The sequence below is a fragment of the Saccostrea cucullata genome, unplaced genomic scaffold (genome assembly GCF_032062105.1).
Source record: "Saccostrea cucullata isolate Sc308-1 unplaced genomic scaffold, CSIRO_AGI_Scuc_v1 ctg6713, whole genome shotgun sequence".
Classification (NCBI taxonomy): Eukaryota; Metazoa; Mollusca; class Bivalvia; order Ostreida; family Ostreidae; genus Saccostrea; species Saccostrea cuccullata.
The window spans coordinates 34,978-57,873 of NW_026919316.1; the positions used below are offsets into that span (position 1 = coordinate 34,978).

A 22,896-nucleotide genomic window follows, 5' to 3' on the forward strand; every position below is an offset into this window, starting at 1 on the left:
ACATATAGCATTTATATTTTCAAAGAAGACTTGAGAAATCATTTCTCTTAACAGTATGCTGGTTATTTTATAGCAGTTGCAAATATAGAGTGGCGTGTATAGAATTGTAATTAAATTCATTCTTTTTTTATAATTATACATAAAAATTGTGTAAATTGTGTACATAATGAAGGATATGAAGATAAGGAACAGTAATCAATATCAGAGTCCATAAAACAATACAATAAATATATGGTTTGTCTTATATATTTTTAAAAAGTTTATAGACATTGTTAATTTTGCAATTAGGCAAAAGAAATACTTAGAAGTAAGTAAGTATATTTTTTTGGTGGTTGAATACGAAAAAATTAAAATTATCTAATATCTGTTAGCCATATTTTCCATCCTTCGATTCTGTCTAAATATTCAGCTTGTGTGATCATACAAATTTAAATCATTTCCAGTTGACAGTTATCTGTTCTCATCACTGACTTTAGATAACTCTGTATTATTAGTATCTGTGTGATCATACAAATTGTCTTCATTTCCGTTTAATAATGTTCTTTTCTCTTCAGTGTCTTTAGTTAACTCTGTATAACTAGTAACAGTGTGATCATACTCGTTTGCGTCATTTCCTGAGAAAGTCGAACTATACACGTGATCTGTAAACTGTTCTGTGATTGGTTTATCCCATGTGTGATTATACACATCTGCATCATCATTAGGCAGTAACTTCCCATACTCCTCAGAGTCATCAGTTATCTTCTCTTTGTTGACGGACATCATGGTATCGTAGTCTGTGCTGTCAACTGTTGGTGATGGTTCCTCTTTCTCCATTGTTAATTGTGATTTTTTGTCTTCTTTCATTTCACTGTAATATACATTCTCTGTAGGAGCAGGGTGAGAGTTCTCTTTCTTATTTGGACGCCTGACAAAATATATAACTTAAGATAAGCGAACATATTTCAAAAATAAAATAAAAATGAGAAGATAAAAATTATATATTCAACAGAAATTTGCTCTATAAATTAATAAACATTTATGCATAAAAATACTTGCAAAGCACAATATAAAGGAAAAATTACCCAGAAAAAACCCCATAGACAAATAAATTATAACTGTAAGAACCGTTAAAGTTGTTTGTATATATATCTATATTGCTTCTATATTTTGGGTTTCTGTTTACATTTACATTTTCCAAATATACACTGTACGAGTGTATAACAAAAGGCACATTGGGATTTTAAGAGTTGTAAGAAAATCATCTTCACTAATTCCTGTATTTGCAGTTACCTTCTCTTGATGACAATGACGATGATCATTACGACAATAACGACAGAAAGAAAGCCTCCTACAACACTTCCAATGATTAGAGGCAGTTTCGAATCTGATTGCTCTGCAAAGTTAATGTGCTATTAAAGTTTTACAGATAAACGAGATGTTAAAAAGCTACTAAGAACTGATGGTTTTATGACTTCCGAATTGCTTCTGGGAAAAAACAAATATTTTGCAGACAAACTAGCTATAAGTTATCAATGATGTAGTATGATGTAGTTTCATTGCAAAACATTTTACCATACTTGTATTTTGTGATTTGAATTTCAAAATCTTTTGGGTTATAAGTCCGTATGAACTAGAGATAGCATTTCTATTTCTCCCCAAAAGTTGCTTACAAAACAATTGCTTCTCAAATGAACTTGAGATCAAGCTAGTGAATAGAGATATTTCTCTATGTAAACAATCAAAACATAGAAAGTATGAAGTTAGTTAGAATAGTAACCGTTGCTGTCATTATGACGATCAACAGGTGATGAGTCTGTTATTTGGTGTCCCTTCGATGTTCCGTGACCAGATATTGTAGTACGTGGTGTACTTGTACCTGCATTAAAAAGATAGCAATTATTCAAAATTCTAAATATACTCAAAGTTTTTTATGCAGATACAGATGTACTCAATCAACAGGATGCACATGCAATAAAACGTTGAAAGAATGAAAAATGATGGTTTGATTGCATTTTCAATTTTAATTATTTTGCTCCATTTTTCTTTTTCTTTTGCTTGCAATACACAATACCATGTAAACACTATTTGTTACACAAAACTCTGTACATATGCCATGTGTTTTTGCTTTTTTTTGAATTTAATGGAAAATAACGAAGATGACCATGGTTAAAATGATCATTCACATTTCAAGTTTTTTGAACTTGTAAATCAATATTAGATAGATGCTTAAATGATGCAGTGGTAAGAACGTTTTACTCTAGATTCTCAGAGTAATTAGTTGACCCTTACGTAATGTGCAACGAAGAGACCAATTTATTGGATAAAACCATGTAAATCGCGGTCCCATAACACAATACGTGATAGCACGAAACGACCTTTCGTACGAAAAATTAGACAATGGATGTGAGATACGCAATTACGAAAATGCTGAGATATTAAAATTTTTGAAATACTTATTTTTGATTTTAATAGTATTACTCCTTGTGTATTATTCTCTGAGTATGCATCTCAAATTTGTTTAGCCTTGATAAGTAGCTGTGGTTTATGGTGAAACTGGTTTTTTCCCTTTGTATATATCGATGTATATAAGATTGATATCCCATCAGGCAAATTACTTATAAGCCCTGAAAATAAGATTGTTTCTGTTACGCATACACATTTACTAGGACAATTTATTTAGGAAGTTATAAAAACCCTTGGATTTTTTGCATTAAAAATATGCTTGATACTTGTGGCTGCTCAAATGTATGGCATGAACAGACGCTTTTTAAATACTTTATGGCTGAAAACTATATTTGAACAATGTCATAAAGATCGGTACATACAGAAATGGCAAAGTGATATGCGCAATTCGTTTAAAGGTCATTTGTATTAAGTATGTTTTAAACAGAATTTGAAAATTATTAAGATATTGAGATCTGTAGCTATAGAGCATGAAAGGCTAAGTTTAAAACATAGCATGCTGTTTCATAGTTTTTCAACATAAACCAATCAAATACATACGAGGGGCGTTCAATAAATAATGTCATTGGGGCTCGGAAAGAACAAAAAAAAAAGCTTTTGTACGATTTAGTACTAATGATTTAACTAAAATATTATCTTGTAATTAAAACACACGTCCGTGACATTTTCCTTCAGTTTCTAATTGTTTTTAGAACACATTTTTGAGTATGATGCTTCTTATACTGGAATATGACAGATCCTATGATTTGTTTGCTGTACTTGTTTTTTCCTTTCTAATAGATGTTTTTCTAAGTTGGGGAAATGAAACAAGTCAAAGGTTGAAGGATCTGAAAAATTTTGTTGGTGTAACAAAACATTAACTTTCTGTTTGTCCCCAAAACTCATTTACTCTTCATGGCATGTGGGTTTGGACGCTGTCATGAGAAAATTTAATGTAGTGAATTCCTCATTCTGTTTCTTTCCTCTAATAAACCTTACAATATTTTCGCAAAACAATTGTTTTCTAGACTCCTCCAGAAATTGAACTTCCTCCCTTGAATATGAATTTGAACAATAAGACCGCTAATATTTAAGAAAATAGCATATAAAACTGTTTTTCTGCTCTTTCAATTGTTTGCTCTTCTTAGGCCTTTGCAGTTTTGTCAAGTGCATCTTATTTGAAAGAACTATATGCGGTATATTACATATATTTGCCCACACAAAAGTCAAATTTTGAAAACTTCCTGAAATGTGCTGAAGCCAATAAATTGTATGAGAAAAATAAATTTACTGAAAATATTATAATGTCAAAGCAGTGTATTCACAATTTTTGTTTTTATGACGTCACAAACTAGTCCGATTTTATATCCTTTTTCAAAAAGGGGACAAAATTTCAACAATTTTAGCTTTAAAATTTATAGAGCGCAAGTTTGTTCGGGAACAATATTTACATATTTCATTGATATTATCATTCTACACATTATATCAAAATATTTTTTCTGAACACACATGCGCTCGGTGACTTTTACTCAAAATATTAACGAAATATGTACATTTTTCTGTAAAATTCATAAAAAACTGAAATTTACGTCATCTTTGTGACGTCATTACGTACATATGGCGTCATTACTTATGAAAATATTCAGTGCTTTGAAGTCAGCATATACTCCCCTGTTTAAGAACTTAATTTTTATTTTTTTTTTTTATTTTTTTTTTTATTTTTTTTTTATTTTTTTTATTTTTTTTTTTTATTTTTATTTTTTTTTTTTTATTATTTTTTTTTTTATTATTTTTTTATTTATTTTTTTTTTTTTAAAACAGGTGGCTCCCATCAGCCACGTACCTCCGATCACCTGACTCTACACTAATTTAGTGTTTCGGCGGTGTGAAACGAGGTATATTTTTATAAATTGATTTATGATGAAGAAATAATTTTCTTCATATTGCTGCAAATCCGCCTCATCAGGAGTTTATTTGCATTATGCATTTATGTATCTACACATAATATTAAATTAAATTATTTAATTGTTGAGGAGGTGAGAATATCACCTAAGTTTTTATTGCGTTTGTAGGACACAATAGGTAATTCTGAGAAGACTTTTTTACAGTCTTCATCCTTTGTAAGGATATGCCAATATTTTATCAGTTTTCTTTTTAAATGTCGTATACAGGGGTTGTATTTTGTGACAAAAACAAGAGGAATTCCTTTTTTCTTGATGTCACTTTTACTTTTTAGGGTTTTCTCTCTGCTATAATTAGCGAGTACATTTTGCATGTTAGATTTGATTTCAATTTCATCATATCCTCTTTTTAAGAGATTAAACTCAAACTCACGCAGAATTTCAAGCAAAGTTATTTCATTGCTTGTATTTCTCATATGGCGTATTGTTTCACCTTTGATGAATCCTTTAAAAACAGAGGAGTTATGTGCACTATTCCCTTCCAAATATTGGAATGTGTTTGTTGGTTTAATGTAGATTTTAAAATCCAGAATTTGATTGGTTTTAAATCTTTTTCCTTTGAACACTGTAGTGTCTAAGAAATTGATTTCTTGTGTGGAGATTTCATATGTGAATTTGAGTAGAGGATGGTGTGAATTGGCTATCTCAAAGGGCGACTTCGATTCGTACCCGAGTACGTACTCGAGTTACTTGAGTTTCAATCGAACGACCATAGTTACTCCTCAAAATACGTCATATGTCCTTATGAACTCTACCCAAGCTAACCCAGCCATACAGTAGGATTACTAGAGTTTCGATATGGCGGCGTCGAAAGAAAAACCCGAGTGTAGGAATTATATTTTACTAAATATTGTGTTTAGCATCGGTTATCCATAAAAGCAAACTTCGAAACGCACTTTCTACATGAACGCTTTATAATTTATATGAATATATGTTTATTTGATTAGGTTTTTCAGGCTTACTGCCCAATAACAGCAGAGACATAAATTCAAATTCGAAACCAAAAAAGTTCAGAGCTGAAAAAGAAAAACATTTCAACTGCAGCAAAAGCTATAGAAAAAATTAACTCAACAGATGATGTCAAAATGGACCTATTCGACCGCCTTTTAAAACTCATAGAGGAAATTTATTTTATTTTCGCTACCCTTCAAACTCATATGAGTTCGCTTGAACACCACATGTTTGTGTAAACATCCGGTTATGTGACGTCAACCAAGAGTTAATACTCGGGTATGAATCGAAGTCGCCCAAATAGTTCATGGATGACAGCTTCCGATCCGTGAAAAATGATAAACCCGTCGTCGCGATAGCGACCATGATATATTAAATCATTCTTCCCTGTAAATTTATCGATGATTTCATCTGTGATTTGGTGAAGGCGAATGTCGCACACAGATGGGGAACACTTAGAACCCATCGCACATCCTATTGTTTGTTTATACATAACAGAGTTAAATTCGAATATATTGTTTTCTAGTACAAGTCGTAATAGAAAACAAAGATCAGCTGTAGGCGGAGCTGGTATAGTATATTCTGCTTTGCTGAAGTTGGTATAGGCTACTTGAACAGCCGTAATTAGCTCCTCAAATTGCATATTTGTGTAGAGTGAAGTTACATCATAACTGACCAATAGGCAATTTTGCTGTGGTCTGAGTTGTTCAACTTTTAGAATGAAGTCTGAACTGTCCCTAATATACGTGCTTAGTGTTTGCACGATGGGAGTCAAAAAGTAATCTACATACTGGCTAATGCGTTCTGTAGGTGAACCTATTTGTGAGATTATAGGTCGACCTGGTGGAATAATTGGTGAATTGCAGCTACCATTGTTTTTAATTTCATTAAAAGTTTCAATGTTGAGCTTGTGTATTTTAGGGAGCAAATATAATCTCCCTACCCTCGTATTTTTAACTTTCCGTAGAAAGTCATAGGTAATGTTGTCAAGTACACCCTTAGTAATCATCTCACACAGTTTTTCTGTGATACTATCTTTCAGATGATTTAGTTTGGGATTAGTAATTTTACAGTAGTATTTGCTATTTAACACCCTTCCCCGCAGTCACGCATTTTAACGCATATACCATTTCCTATTTCTAACGCAAAATCACGCATTTACCGTTTCCCCGCAATCACGCATTTTCACGCACTTTAAAAGTTCATTTAATCTTTAATTTATTGCCAAATTCCAACTATTTTATACTTGCTTGAATCTCATAAAATAAGATAAGTTATTTTCTAATTAAAATATTATTTCAGAATATTATTTAAGTAAACTTTACAGAAATTTGTACCCCACTATAAAGTGCTTGCGGGGAAATGGTAAAGTAATATTTCTATGACGCGAGGATTCAATGTATGTTGCATAACAATCCTGTAAGTTGTAAAGAGTTAACTGACGTTCACCTTCAAGGAATCCAGCTGACCGGTTACCTAAAAGACAGCCGATGGACAGAGAAAAACGCGGGAAACATGTACAACAGAGAGGACAAAAATTCCGTCCTTATTAAAAACATGGTGTACTCTGAAATAGACATTGTTCTATATTGAATCTCAATTATGATTCCTTTTATTTCATTTGTGCAAATCTATGAATTATATTCTTTTGTTTATTGGGATTAGTAAACCAATTTACTATGAAAGGTATCTATTTCATTTTCTTTCGACATGTCAGAATGGTATCTTGGCTGCTTTAATCTGATTGGTGCGATATCGCCCATAACTCCTCCTACATTCTGAAGGATACATGTATATCTGTTGTCATTCATTATTTTGTACACATTCACTTGCAGAATGGCTCGTCGTTTCAATCGAAACGCCAAATCTAAATCTAAAAAAAACAGAGCTATGAATTTCAAAGCTCGAAAAATTAGAGAACACAAGAATAAAGTGCTAATAGCACGAGATCATGTGTTTAATCTCACACCTGACAAATTGTCAGATGATGAGTATTTACTTTTGGCGAAAGGTCTAAAATTTGTACCTTCACCTGTCTCACACAAAGTCAAACAACAAGTGATGAAAGATTTTAATGAATTTGCAAGAAAATTAAAATGTAGATTCATGTTTCATGATCCAGATAGTGACAATGATATACATCCTTTCCGCACGAAAAGCGGTTTTGAACCGCAAATTATGAACAATTCAGTTCAAACGTATATTGACAAAACAAGACTTGAATTGTCATCTATGGAGGTTCGCAAATCATCTGTGATAATTTAAGCACTTCTGAACGCCGAGCATTAAAAAGGCTAAAAGATCGTAAAGACATCATTATCAAAAAAGCTGACAAAAACAACATGTGCGTTGTTACTAGAAAAACTGATTATATCCTTGAAGGTGAACGTCAGTTAAATAGCAAATACTACTGTAAAATTACTAATCCCAAACTAAATCATCTCAAAGATAGTATCACAGAAAAACTGTGTGAGATGAATACTAAGGGTGTACTTGACAACATTACCTATGACTTTCTACGGAAGGGAGATTATATTTGCTTCCTAAAATACACAAGCTCAACATTGAAACTTTTAATGAAATTAAAAACAATGGTAGCTGCAATTCACCAATTATTCCACCAGGTCGACCTATAATCTCACAAATAGGTTCACCTACAGAACGCATTAGCCAGTATGTAGATTACTTTTTGACTCCCATCGTGCAAACACTAAGCACGTATATTAGGGACAGTTCAGACTTCATTCTAAAAGTTGAACAACTCAGACCACAGCAAAATTGCCTATTGGTCAGTTATGATGTAACTTCACTCTACACAAATATGCAATTTGAGGAGCTAATTACGGCTGTTCAAGTAGCCTATACCAACTTCAGCAAAGCAGAATATACTATACCAGCTCCGCCTACAGCTGATCTTTGTTTTCTTTTACGACTTGTACTAGAAAACAATATATTCGAATTTAACTCTGTTATGTATAAACAAACAATAGGATGTGCGATGGGTTCTAAGTGTTCCCCATCTGTGTGCGACATTCGCCTTCACCAAATCACAGATGAAATCATCGATAAATTTACAGGGAAGAATGATTTAATATATCATGGTCGCTATCGCGACGACAGGTTTATCATTTTTCACGGATCGGAAGCTGTCATCCATGAACTATTTGAGATAGCCAATTCACACCATCCTCTACTCAAATTCACATATGAAATCTCCACACAAGAAATCAATTTCTTAGACACTACAGTGTTCAAAGGAAAAAGATTTAAAACCAATCAAATTCTGGATTTTAACATGCATTCTCTGTAAGCACCAAAAAATCTTGGAAACGACATGTCTCCGATTTTGATGAAATTTGCACCACAGGTGCACCTTGGTACAAAACCAGCAAATATGGTGTTAGAAGTTTCCCACGTGCACCCGGTTGCCATGGAGACGGATCCATTGAATTTGGCCATTTTCGGCCATTTTTGACCAAACAAAAGCATGAAAATTGAAGAAATATGAATGCATTTTTATCTTTATGTAGTGAACTCAAATATAAATCTTTGTATCATAAGAAAACATCAATTGTTAAAGAATACAGGGCATATAATCAGTTATTCCAGAATTGACCCCAATCTTAGAAAATGGTTCGGCAAAATAGCATAGTTTCTCAAAATGTGAAAAATGGAAAATTTGGCATTTTTTGAGAAATTTAAGGCTAAATAAAAAAAATTGTCTACGGAAATTTTTCAAATCATATGTGTGTCGTCAAACGTCAGTATTAGTAGTGTCCACTCATGAAAAAATTGGAGTGGGATCTCAATGCTATTTTTAGTAACATGTATCTAAAAATAGACATATTTCAGAAAAATCCAAAAAATGAAATTTGGGCAGAGTTTTAGATGCCATTGCTGGGTAATTATGAAAAATACTGTAAAAGTCAATGTGCTAATGTCAGAGACTGGACACCAATAACTACCATGCATATTATTTTCAGGGATTTCCGTTTTCTATTTATAGCTTCAAATGCCTAAATATAGACATGTCTCATAAAATGATGAAAAATGTCAATTTTTCCTCATTTTGAAGCTCCACTGAATCATAAATAATAAAAATATGGATCTCTCCAATATTTCATCAATAAGAACAAGGAATAGTATAATATCTCACAAATTATTGAGGACAGGCTCTCATCTCTATAAATAGTACAAATGTCTAAAAATAGACACATATGAAATTAACTGTTTAATGTTGATTTTCCACTAATTCTCAAATTAGAGATGGGAAATTTACCAACTTACTGTCACTAACTGTAACTGATATTATGTGACTGACAAGAACAAAAGAACATTCAATGGAATGCAGCATGAAAAGCAGAGGTTTCCATTTCTATTTATAGTAACACATAGTTAAAAATAGAAATAATGCAAAATATCGGAAAAATGTCGTTTTTTGTACTTTTTTTTCACATTTTGGATGAGCAATTGCAGACAATATGTTTTTACTGCTATTGGCATTCAGTGACCAGCAAGTAAAAGAAAGCATATATGAAATACAGAATGTGAAGCAGAGGTTTATATTTCTATTTATAGTAACACATGTTTGAAAATAGACATGCTGCAAATTCTCGAGAAAATGTAGACTTTCGCACTTTTTTCTAACATTAGGGATGGTCAAAGTGCAGACAAACGGCTTTTATTTGTTATTGACAGAATGTGACTAACGAGTATGAAAAAGCTTTAGCTAAAGTGTATAAGAATAATGTTTAAGCGTATTTTTACATTTCTGCCTATAGTAACACATATTTATAAATAATCAGGAAAATAAAGAATCATTCGTTTTTCTCAAATTAGGGATATGAAATTTGCAGTCAAACTTTCATTAGCTGTAACTGACATGGCTAATTGTATTCGTCGCGCCAGCGCGTCCACCTCATGCCAATACATATATCACAAAAGTATGTTCTCCTTGCATTAAAACACTCAAATGACAGCGAATTTCTTTATAAATTAAGCATTATCGGTTATATTCAGGTCCACAGCCCAAGTCCGATTGAAATTCTTTTGTTAGGTGGATCCAGAAAAATTTCCCTAGAAAGCGGTGGCTCAAGAATTTAGAAAGAAAAAATGGTACTGAAAGAAGTACAGTTTTGTTATGACCCTAGAGATTATTGCCATGAAAATCAAGTCTTTAAAAAGGAGATAAAACTCTATGGTCATAACAAAATACTTTGTTACATTCATGTTAGAAGGAAATTAAAAGTGAAGAGGGGGGCCCAAACATGAAATCCTATTTCATGTGAGGGGGATTGAACTTCTTTCAGTACCATTTTTTTAAACACTACAACTTACCCTTATTCGATTACACTGCAAAATGTCTGCTGAAAGGGGGGGGGGGCTAAATCTACTCCCCATTATTTATTACCTATGTGATGTCTATCTTTGACCCCCCCCGTCCCAACACCTTCATGTATGTTTATACGTAAAATAAATTTATAAAAACCAAAACAACAATTTTTTTTTAAATGCTTTAGTTTAAGTCTAGAGAAATCTGTTTATATGAGATGCATGCATAAAGAGAGATATCGAAAGTAAGCCAACTCAAAAAACTTGGGCAAATTTCAGATTACTTTTGAACAATATGTGGTAAAGCATGCATGGATCAAAGGGGATCTGGATTCCTGGAATATTCAACTTCATTATATCCCCCCCCCCCAAACGAAGTTTTGGGATATATAAGAATCAGTTTGTCCGTCTGTCTAGCTGTCCATCTGCCCATCTGTCTGTGCAAAAGTGTCCGATCCATATCTTCTTTAATGAGGAACATTGGAATCTACTACTCCACACAAAGATTGTCCATGACCTAAGTGTGTGTCATGACCTTGACCCAAGGTCATTTGGGGAACTTCACGGTCACTGGAAGAAAAATTTTATAATTCGTGTCCAGTCAAGATCTTTCTTATTGATTAACTTGGTAAGTTCCTATTTCACATAAAGATTACCCTAATATTGTGTCATGACCTTGACCCAAGGTTATTTAGGGAAGTTCAAGGTCACTTGAAGAAAAATTTCATTATTCGTGTCCAGTCCAAATCTTTCTTATGGATAAACTTGGTAGGTTCTCATTTTACACAAAGACTGCCCATGACTTAAGGGTGTGTCATGACCTTGAACCAAGGTCATTTTGGGAAGTTCAAGGTCACTGAAGAAAAATTTCATAATCGTGTTCGCTCCATATCTTTCTTATGGATGAACTTGGTAGGTTCTCATTTCACACACAGACTGCTCATGACCTAAGAGTGTGTAATAACCTTGACACAAGGTCATTTGGGGAAGTTCAAGGTCACTTGAAAAAAAAATTATTTTTTGTCTGGTCCATATCTTTTTTATGGCTAAACCTGAATCTACTACTTCACACAAACATTGCTTATTACCTGATTTTCTGTCATGACTTTGATCCAAGGCCATTAATGCAAGGTCAAGGTCACTGACAGAAAAAGTTCATAATTCGTGTCTGGTCCGTATATTTAGTCTGTTTTTTAGCTCACCTGAGCCGAAGGCTCAAGTGAGCTTTTCTGATCACATTTTGTCCGTCGTCCGTCTGTCTGTCTGTCCGTCCGTCCGTCTGTCTGTCCGTCTGTCCATCTGTAAACTTTTTTACATTTTCGACTTCTTCTCAAGAACCACTGGGCCAATTTTGACCAAACTTGCTACAAAGCATCCTTGGGTGAAGTGAAATTTAAATTGTTAAAACGAAGGGACATATCACCTCGCAAGGGGAGATAATCAAGAAAAGACAAAAATAGGGTTGTGTCATTAAAAAATCTTCTTCTCAAGAACCACTGGGCCAGAAAAGCTGAAACTTATGTGGAAGCATCCTGGTATAGTGTAGATTCTAAATTGTTCAAATAATGACCCCCGGGGGAAGGGCGGGCCCACAATGGGGAATCAAAGTTTTACAAAGAAATATATAGGAAAAATCTTTGAAAATCTTCTTCTCAAGAACCATTAGGCCAGAAAAGCTGAAACTAACGTGGAAGCATCCTGGTATAATGTAGATTATAAATTGTTCAAATAGTGACCCCCGGGGGAAGGGCGGGCCCACAATGGGGAATCAAAGTTTTACATAGAAAGATATAGGAAAAATCTTTGAAAATCTTCTTCTCAAGAACCACTGGGCCAGAAAAGCTGAAACTTATGTGGAAGCATCCTGGTATAGTGTAGATTCTAAATTGTTCAAATCATGACCCCTGGGGGAAGGGCGGGCCCACAATGGGGAATCAAAGTTTTACATAGAAAGATATAGGAAAAATCTTTGAAAATCTTCTTCTCAAGAACCGCTGGGCCAGAAAAGCTGAAACTTATGTGGAAGCATCCTGGTATAGTGTAGATTCTAAATTGTTCAAATCATGACCCCTGGGGGAAGGGCGGGGCCACAATGGGGTATCAAAGTTTCACCTATAAAGATATAGGAAAAATCTTTGAAAATCTTCTTCTCAAGAACCACTGGGCCAGAAAAGCTGAAATTTATGTGGAAGCATCCTGGTGTAGTGTAGATTCTAAATTGTTCACATCATGACCCCCGGGGGAAGGGCGGAGCCACAATGGGGAATCAAAGTTTTATATAGAAATATATAGGAAAATCTTTGAAAATTTTCTTCTCAAGAACCACTGGGCCAGAAAAAGTGAAGCTTATGTGGAAGCATTCTGGGGTAGTGTTAATTCTAAATTGTAGGAATCATGACCCCCGGGGAAAGGGTGGGGCCATTATAGGGAATAAAAGTTTTACATAGAAATATATAGGAAAAATCTTTGAAAATCTTCTTCTCAGGAACCACAGGGCCAAAAAAGCTGAAACATATGTGCCCATGGAGGGATCATGGGGTAGTGTAGATTTCAAAATGTCTAAATTATGATCAGTGGGGTAGGGTGGGGATGCATTATGTATTACAAGGGGGAAATCTGGTAAAGAACAGAATGGTCAAAGCTTCTCAGGTGAGCGATGTGGCCCATGGGCCTCTTGTTTTATTAGGATGCGCCTTCGTTTCATTTATGAAAATATTATGAGCAATTACATTTGCATTAAAAATGTTTTAGCATTTCTCTCTTCTCTTAGAATAAGATCCATTAAATATTCATGATTTAGCACCTCTGAAAAACCCAGCGGGGTATTTAGTCCAATTTGGACAGATCTAGTTTAAACTGACATAGTGATTAGAGACACCGGCTCCTAGGGAAAATTTTCTGGATCCACCTAACAAAAGAATTTCAATCGGGCTGGGGCTGTCGACCTGAGTATAAACGATAATGCTTAATTTATGAAGAAAATCGCTGTCATTTGATTGTTTTAATGCAGGGAGAACATACTTTTGTGATATATGTATTGGAATGAGGTGGACGCGCTGGCGCGCCGAATACAATTAGCCATGTCAGTTACAGCTAATGAAAGTTTAACTGCAAAGTTAATATCCCTAATTTGAGAAAAACGAATGATTCTTTATTTTCTTGATTTTTTATAAATATGTGTTACTATAGGCAGAAATGTAAAAATACGCTTAAACATTATTCTTATACATTTTAGCTAAAGCTTTTTCACACTCGTAAGTCACATTCTGTCAATAACAAATAAAAGCCGTTTGTCTGCACTTTGACCATCCCTGATGTTAGAAAGAAAGTGCGAAAGTCTACATTTTCTCGAGAATTTGCAGCATGTCTATTTTCAAACATGTGTTACTATAAATAGAAATAGAAACCTCTGCTTCACATTCTGTATTTCATATATGCTTTCTTTTACTTGTTGGTCACTGAATGCCAATAGCAGTAAAAACATATTGTCTGCAATTGCTCATCCAAAATGTGAAAAAAGTACAAAAAAACTACATTTTTCCGATAGTTTACAGTATGTCTATTTTTAAACTCATGTTACTATAAATAGAAATGGAAACCTCTGCTTCTCATTCTGTATTTGATATAAGGCTTTCTTTTACTTGTTGGTCACCATATGCCAATAGCAGTTAAAAACAGACAGTCAGCAATTATTCATCCAAAATTTTAGAAAAAAGTACAAAAAGTGACATTTCTCTGATAGTTTACAGTAAGTCTATTTTTTAAACACATGTTACTATAAATAGAAATGGAAACCTCTGCTTCTCATTTTGTATTTGATATAATGCTTTCTTTAACTTGTTGGTCACTATATGCCAATAGCAGTAAAATACAGATAGTCAGCAATTATTCATCCAAAAATTTAGAAAAAAGTACAAAAAGTGACATTTTTGCGATATTTTGCATCATGTCTATTTTTAAAACAAGTGTTACTATAAATAGAATTGGAAACCTCTGCTTCTCATTCTGGATTTCGTATATGCTTTCTTTTACTTGTTGGTCACCATAAGCCAATTAGCAGTTAAAAACATATAGTCTGCAATTGTTCATCCAAAATGTGAGAAAAAAGTACAAAAAACTACATTTTTCTGATATTTTGCAGTACGTCTATTTTCAAACATGTGTTACTATAAATAGAAATGGAAACCCCTGCTTCTCATTCTGTTTTTGATATAAGGCTTTCATTTACTCGTTGGTCACCATATGCCAATAGCAATTAAAAACAGATGGTCAGCAATTATTCATCCAAAATTTTAGAAAAAAGTACAAAAAACGACATTTTCGCTATATTTTGCATTACGTCTATTTTTAAACACATGTTACTATAAATAGAAATGGAAACCTCTGCTTATCATGCTGCATTCCATTGAATGTTCTTTTGTTCTTGTCAGTCACATAATATCAGTTACAGTTAGTGACAGTAAGTTGGTAAATTTCCCATCTCTAATTTGAGAATTAGTGGAAAATCAACATTAAACAGTTAATTTCATGTGTCTATTTTTAGACATTTGTACTATTTATAGAGATGAGAGCCTGTCCTCAATAATTTGTGAGATATTATACTATTCCTTGTTCTTATTGATGACATATTGGAGAGATCCATATTTTTATTATTTATGATTCAGTGGAGCTTCAAAATGAGGAAAAATTGACATTTTTCATCATTTTATGAGACATGTCTATATTTAGGCATTTGAAGCTATAAATAGAAAACGGAAATCCCTGAAAATAATATGCATGGTAGTTATTGGTGTCTAGTCTCTGACATTAGCACATTGACTTTTACAGTACATTTCATAATTACCTAGCAATGGCATCTAAAACTCTGCCCAAATTTCATTTTTTGGATTTTTCTGAAATATGTCTATATTTAGATACATGTTACTAAAAATAGCATTGAGATCCCACTCCAATTTTTTCATGAGGGGACACTACTAATGCTGACGTTTGACGACACACATATGATTTGAAAAATTTCCGTAGACATTTTTTTTTATTTAGCCTTAAATTTCTCAAAAAATGCCAAATTTTCCATTTTTCACATTTTGAGAAACTATGCTATTTTGCCGAACCATTTTCTAAGAGTGGGGTCAATTCTGGAATAACTGGTTATATGCCCTGTATTCTTTAACAATTGATGTTTTCTTATGATACAAAGATTTATATTTGAGTTCACTACATAAAGATAAAAATGCATTCATATTTCCTCAATTTTCATGCTTTTGTTTGGTCAAAAATGGCCGAAAATGGCCAAATTCAATGGATCCGTCTCCATGGCAACAGGGTGCACGTGGGAAACTTCTAACACCATATTTGCTGGTTTTGTACCAAGGTGCACCTGTGGTGCAAATTTCATCAAAATCGGAGATATGTCGTTTCCAAGCCCTATAGTAAATTTTTTGGTGCTTACAGAGAATGCATGTTAAAACCTACATTAAACCAACAAACACATTCCAATATTTGGAAGGGAATAGTGCACATAACTCCTCTGTTTTTTAAGGATTCATCAAAGGTGAAACAATACGCCATATGAGAAATACAAGCAATGAAATAACTTTGCTTGAAATTCTGCGTGAGTTTGAGTTTAATCTCTTAAAAAGAGGATATGATAAAATTGAAATCAAATCTAACATGCAAAATGTACTCGCTAATTATAGCAGAGAGAAAACCCTAAAAAGTAAAAGTGACATCAAGAAAAAAGGAATTCCTCTTGTTTTTGTCACAAAATACAACCCCTGTATACGACATTTAAAAAGAAAACTGATAAAATATTGGCATATCCTTACAAAGGATGAAGACTGTAAAAAGTCTTCTCAGAATTACCTATTGTGTCCTACAAACGCAATAAAAACTTAGGTGATATTCTCACCTCCTCAACAATTAAATAATTTAATTTAATATTATGTGTAGATACATAAATGCATAATGCAAATAAACTCCTGATGAGGCGGATTTGCAGCAATATGAAGAAAATTATTTCTTCATCATAAATCAATTTATAAAAATATACCTCGTTTCACACCGCCGAAACACTAAATTAGTGTAGAGTCAAGTGATCGGAGGTACGTGGCTGATGGGAGCCACCTGTTTAAAATATATCTCCATCAAAGTTTGATTTAGGGGGCAAATATTGGTTATTACCGAATAAAGTTCTTTGTTTTTAGAGTTTAAAGCAAAATGGATTCAAGTTTCATTATCTGTTTGAATTTCAGACAAACGTGGATAAGTACATTTTTTGATTTTTAAAAATTATTGTTTAGATATTCCTACACGCTGTCGTTTTCACTCATGTTTCAAAATATAGGGTGACTTTTGAGCATTAAACTTCTTTACTATCAAATGTTTCTTTAAAACAGTGTAAACTACCCCCAAAATGATTTTTATCAATTTTGCTATGTGTCTTAAAGTCAATAAAACATAATCAATAATAATTTGTTGAATTTTCGCAAATCTACATTGGTTGTTGTATTCATTGTTGCCAAGGACGGTATCCATTTCTGATGCCCATTATATAATTTGTGTTTATTAAAATTTACTTGTTCATGTTTCTATAAAACAGCCATTAGTTGCTGTAAATTCCCATATTTTAGTTAATATATTTTTGAGATATTTACAAGTTTAACAGCTGCTTTAATGAAGCGTTTAATTTTACTCTAGTTTACTGATTCTTGACTATTCATTTTGAATGCAGTGTCTCAAATAGCCCTTGTTTTCCAACTTCCTACAATGAAAAAATGCGATAAAAGTGGTCACATAAACTATTATCAATTCATTAAAGATTCAAGAATGAAAGGAAGTCAAGGTTATTGTCACATGACTTCTATGTTGTATGTCATCAAGCTAATGACATTATTTATTGAACGCCCCTCGTATCAGTTATAAGATGATATAAACAAAAGCAACCAACAGAGAAACATCCCCAATGAAACATTGTGAAAAAAAAAATTCTGAAAAAAGTAGTTAGAGTGTTTTTTAACCGTCCTGGTCGTTCTTGCGATTAAATGGGGTAGTAGTTGTTATTTGGTGAACGAAGGTCGTGTGCACCATTATAGTTGTTCTGCGCTAAGAGCTTGTGGTGTGCGGTGTAGTTGTATCTGTATTGATACTAGATCAATTAATAAATTTAAGAAAAACTTTATTTATAATCAAAAAGATATGTAATGAATAAGATTTACATTTAGAAAAAAAAATAAGAAAATCTAAGTAATGCATTTTCTCTTAAGTTTGATTATTTTTCAAAAATAACAAGGTTAATATTAAACATTGTCGTTCTGTACCGGATAAACATGTAGGAAAGTGCCTAAATCGGCTAGAAATAACCCATACAAGAAGGAGGGCTGAATGTTATATCATCGTTCTTTTTTTATTTTTCTAAGATTCATAATACTCCTTACACACAATGATACATTGCTGGTTCTAGCAACTGCGCCTTATCTTTATCTTTACAATAATATTATTGCTGTTAAGGAGAAACTTCAGTCGAATTACGTACACCTTTTTTTACACTTCGTACAAAAATACCTAACGACAAATTGAAATCTAGACGTTTTGGTATCATAAACAACTGCTTTTTCAATATTAACAGAACTCATATATGTTTACATCTTGTGATTATTCACCAACAAAATAGCTCTTCCTTAAAAACCACTGTGACTGCAAACTCTTCAGATGAGACCGTATTAATCGAGGTCCCGTGTCGCAGTAGGTGCTGATACAAAAAAAAACTTCACTGCTCAATGGCTCTCAGTGCTGAGTATAGGAAAAATTTGTAGCTCTCTATCTTCAAGTGGTGGCGTTTCAATACGAGTGAAAAATTCTCGAGAGTGACTTTAGCAACATACAATCAACCAATTGATCAACATTGACAGGGATGAATGTCATTGAATAATATCATTGGTGATGAGAGAGAAAATTTTGGCTTTTTAAGTTTCCAAATTCATTAACTATCAATACAATATTTAAGCTAATAAATTATTTATAAATCATATTTCTGTGTTTACCATTACTTAGTATAGAAATGTTTTTTAAAGAAAATTTTTCACTAGTTTTTCTTTGTATATTTACGTAGCTTTAGTTGAACCGTGCTTTTCTAGAATCATTACCTTTCATTAGGTCAGTCTGGCATAAAGAGGTATGTGTTCACTGCAGGGTAAAGGTATAGGTTCATAAGCCCATGATTGGTAGCGCACCCCGATACATACTGTCCCATCCTGCAAGGTGCTGTTACCTGTCCAAATATGTAAATATTTTAGTTAATAATCTGCATGAAAAGCAGTTGATAGATTCATTTGTCTTTTTAATCTGTATCCTTTATTATTTTAGATTAAAATCCAAGATACTGGTAACACTTAGCTCACAAATAATACACCAATCTCTCATATTTGTATAATGGCAAAGTATATTTCTTAGCAGTTTGTAAATGAAATTGTTTAAAAGTTCCATTGACTCCGTTCTCTCCATATTTTTCATTCAAGGGTTCAAGAGGGGTTGCATTAACATTAAAAAAATTTCAAAGTGAATTACATTTGGGACCAAATTAACGCACTTTGAAAAAATAGTGTATTTTTCAAAGTGCGTTACAATCTACCATATTAACGCACTTTGAAAAAAAGTTGATGGCTTGGTCAATATTTTTGCAAATCTCAGGTATGATAAATAATTGAACCTGTTTGACAACTCTTTGGTCATGAGGTCACTTCTGGATGTGAAAGTGAGCGATTTTGATTTTTAAATGTTTTACTGTACTTAATTTTTTCCATTTTGAGCGCATTTTATATATAAACTAAAAGTTATTGAAAGTTTTCAATGTCATACCAGTTATATGCAAATACATTTATTTGGGTGAAACATATGCATCGGTACCGGGAAGGGGGTCTTTTGCACACAAATGTTTTGCAAAGATATATAGGCATTTTCAACTGGGGTTTACCTTTAAGGGGGTCCACTTTCAATTTGCTACCGACTGCTATGTACAATGTATAAGAAAAATAAGTTGGGTTGAGAGACTTTCTACTCGTCTTCTCCTTGTTCCCAATGTGGTTAAATGAGTACATGTAAATTAAAATGTTTCTTCGACAGATATAACTAATGCAAATTCATTCTCTCAATTACTAAAATCTGAGTCTAGAGTTTTTTGTTTTATAGATATATTTGTTTCAAAGTGCGGTAAATGTCCCATGGTAAAAATATTTATATACACTCTTATCGCACTTTGAAAAAAATTTTCAAAGTGCGTTGAGTGTGTCTAAATTCAAAGTGCGTAATTTTTTCAAAAAGCGTTGCCACAATGCCCCTTTTGTCACAAAAAAAATGATAAAATCAATGTTTAACTATTGGATATTCTTGATATCTGTCTTAGCAAAACGTACAATAAAAACATTGATTAAGATATTGGCATAAATCCTTTCTTAGAGTTTTTTGTTGTAGAGAATGGTTTTTTCTTTACACTTAAAGTAATAATAGTCGGTTCAAATAGATATGCGAAGTAGAGATCGGTCCGTAAAAATCGATATCTCTTGTCGCGGAAGGTGATGGTGCCGAAAAAGATCTCCCTATTCTCAAAGGGCATAAGGTTCGCGTCCCGGGTCTAAATTTACAGCCCTCCACCGGAAAGTGGAGGCGTTTCAATATGAATTTTCAAAAATTTCTATGACGTGACATTAAGTGTATGTTGCATGCAAAACAAATCAGTAAGTTGTAAAGAGTTAATTCGATATTCCCCTATGAACTCGCAATAATCACCATAGACTCTCACACGTCTGTTGGATATTATACTAGTGAAAGATGTTGATGGAAATTAAAGGAAAGTAGTAAAAAAATATTTTTTTAAAAAAATGTAGATAAACTTTTCAACTTTTCAATCAATTTCCCTTAGTTATATAACAATAAATTACTATCACATGCATATGGAATTTTTGTTTCCCACTTGAATCGATAAGAAGGTGCTTATATACGTACGAAAAATTTCAAAAACGATCGAGATAAGCGTCTGACAAAAGTTTTATGTTTTACTTATTTTAATGCAAAATATATTTTTTGGTTCGAACATGTCCATGATTTGTTCTGCATTGAGGATTACCCTCTGTTACCATGTATGATACCATGTATGAGATCTTCCATAATTTAACTATACAGAAGAGAAAATAGAATAGGCAATAGCCTTGCTGATGTCCTGTTCGCATTTCATACAGGTCTGAACAAAAATGTGACATGGTTTTTATGCCTTTTTTAAAGAATCATATTATATTAAGGCCAACAGAAGCTTACCTTTCCTTTCACTTATAATCAGTCGACGTATGTAAGGAGTCCATCTTGGAAGCTTGTTATAGTCAATCCCTTGGCGTTTCAGACTTTCTGTCCATGTATATCCCATACTATCTATTGTTAATAAGACATTAAATTAAAATACATCAGCCATTCATTAAATGAAAGAAAATAAGTCAATTTGGTACCACCAATCGCGCACCTGGAGCATCACAAGGATACGTCTCATTGCCTTCTTCTGTCTCTCTAAGACACTCGACTAGACTATCCTCTACAACAAAAGTAATTTTTAACAACTTCTTGTATTGTTATTACACTAAAAAATACATAAATAGAATCTTAAATTTTAAAAAATCCGAAATAATTTTTTATGCTCCAAACAGTCAAATATAACGCGGTTATTTTTAGGCTTAAAGCCATTGGTCAACAGAAAGCAATTGTTACTTTCCAATAAAAGTTGAAAGTAGATAAAGGTTTTAAAATATCATGAAGTGTAACTCAAGCATAGTAGCTATGAACTTATTTTGTAATGGTAACCAACTTCACCTATATATGTGACATCATTCATTTTTCTATACATGGCGATTCCATTGTAATCCCCTGCTTGCCCAGCATCATATTTGGGTCCAACTAAATCTTTCAAAAAGTTTTCAGAATTCTGAAGTTTGCAGGTCTTGTTTGTAACTGAGCCCAGTTCTGTTTTCTCATTCTCTCTGCAGAAGCAATGTGTTCCCTACAATTATAACGAGAATTGAAAACTATATTCAAACTTTAAGCATAAGGATTTCTGTCTATGTAAGGTGTTTTACTAAAGCTAAAAGGATTATTCTATCATCGTTTGCTTTTTCTTCAATGTATTTGGCTGTCACGGTAGCTCAAACTGTAGAGTACTTGCTCCGTGTTCGGATGGTCATAAGTTCGAATCACGATTATAACTGACCCTAGTCGATAAAAAAAAAATGGGTAGCAACTGTTCCTTCCCTATTTGCTCGGCACTTGAAGTGAAAGTTGTGGGTCCTTCGGATGAGACCTTAAAAACCGAGGCCTCGTGTCAAGGTAGACGTTGGCACGATAAAGATATTCTTCACTGCTCAATGACCATATGTGCCGAGTAAAGGTAAAAATTTCAAGCCGTTCTGTAATGACTTCTCTATATGAGTGGAATATTCTCGAATGGGACGTAAAAATATTCAATCAAACATATATTTGAATTTTTTTAAAATGAAATATTGTAAAAAAAATTTATTTTTGGCCGTCACAATAGCTAACTTGCCACCTCTCATTGATTTCTGAAGAAGTGTATCTTAAATATATGCATTACATTTCAAGTTATATACTAGGATCCTCTATACCCCCAAGCTGTCCTGGCTACTTGGGGTACAAGACTGACAGTCTGTATTGTCATACTGTTCAATAGGCACCGTCCTTTGGTGCCCCAAGTAGTCAGGCCAACAAATTAAGTTTTCCTCCTACAGGCTGTCTAGGTTGCTTGAGGTACAAGACCGAGCAACCTGGTTTTTCATTTTTTCCAGACTGCTCAATAGGCATCGCCCCTTGGTACCTTATGCTACCAGGCCAACAAAATATATATACTTTTTGTAATAATATGATTATTATTAATAATAATTTGATAACATGTACTTGTATGCTATTATCCGCCTGGTCATTGCAGTATAAAGGAGCTTGGTATTTTATTAATATTATTATTTATTTATTTTTCTTCATATTTTATTATTATTATTATATGATATGTAATGCTAATATTTCATTGTGAACTACCCTGTATATCAGTATTTCAAATCTGAGAACTTTTACAAGTGAGGATCATGTCAATTTTGCATTGTTATAATAATAATTATATTGTTTGTCTCTTAATTGTATATGCCCCCAGAGGGCCCTTGATTGGTGAATAAATAAATAAATAAAC

The 22,896-nt window shown here is 33.1% G+C and overlaps 2 protein-coding genes across 2 annotated transcripts in view; both read right to left on the reverse strand.

The window, feature by feature from the left end:
* Positions 1–22,896, reverse strand: part of LOC134229361 (uncharacterized) — a gene marked incomplete at its 3' end in the record, with an annotated part of 78,416 nt that overhangs the window by 34,478 nt on the left and 21,042 nt on the right. The gene's annotated exons all lie outside the window — the stretch shown is intronic.
* LOC134229349 (uncharacterized) lies at positions 331–22,517 on the reverse strand. Its single transcript, XM_062711104.1, has 7 exons — positions 22,443–22,517; positions 21,516–21,702; positions 21,172–21,240; positions 20,973–21,083; positions 1,760–1,858; positions 1,273–1,375; positions 331–907 (listed from the first exon to the last, which is right to left on the reverse strand). Exons 1-7 carry the CDS (start codon positions 22,515–22,517, stop codon positions 451–453), a joined length of 1,101 nt encoding a protein of 366 aa, XP_062567088.1. The 3' UTR covers positions 331–450.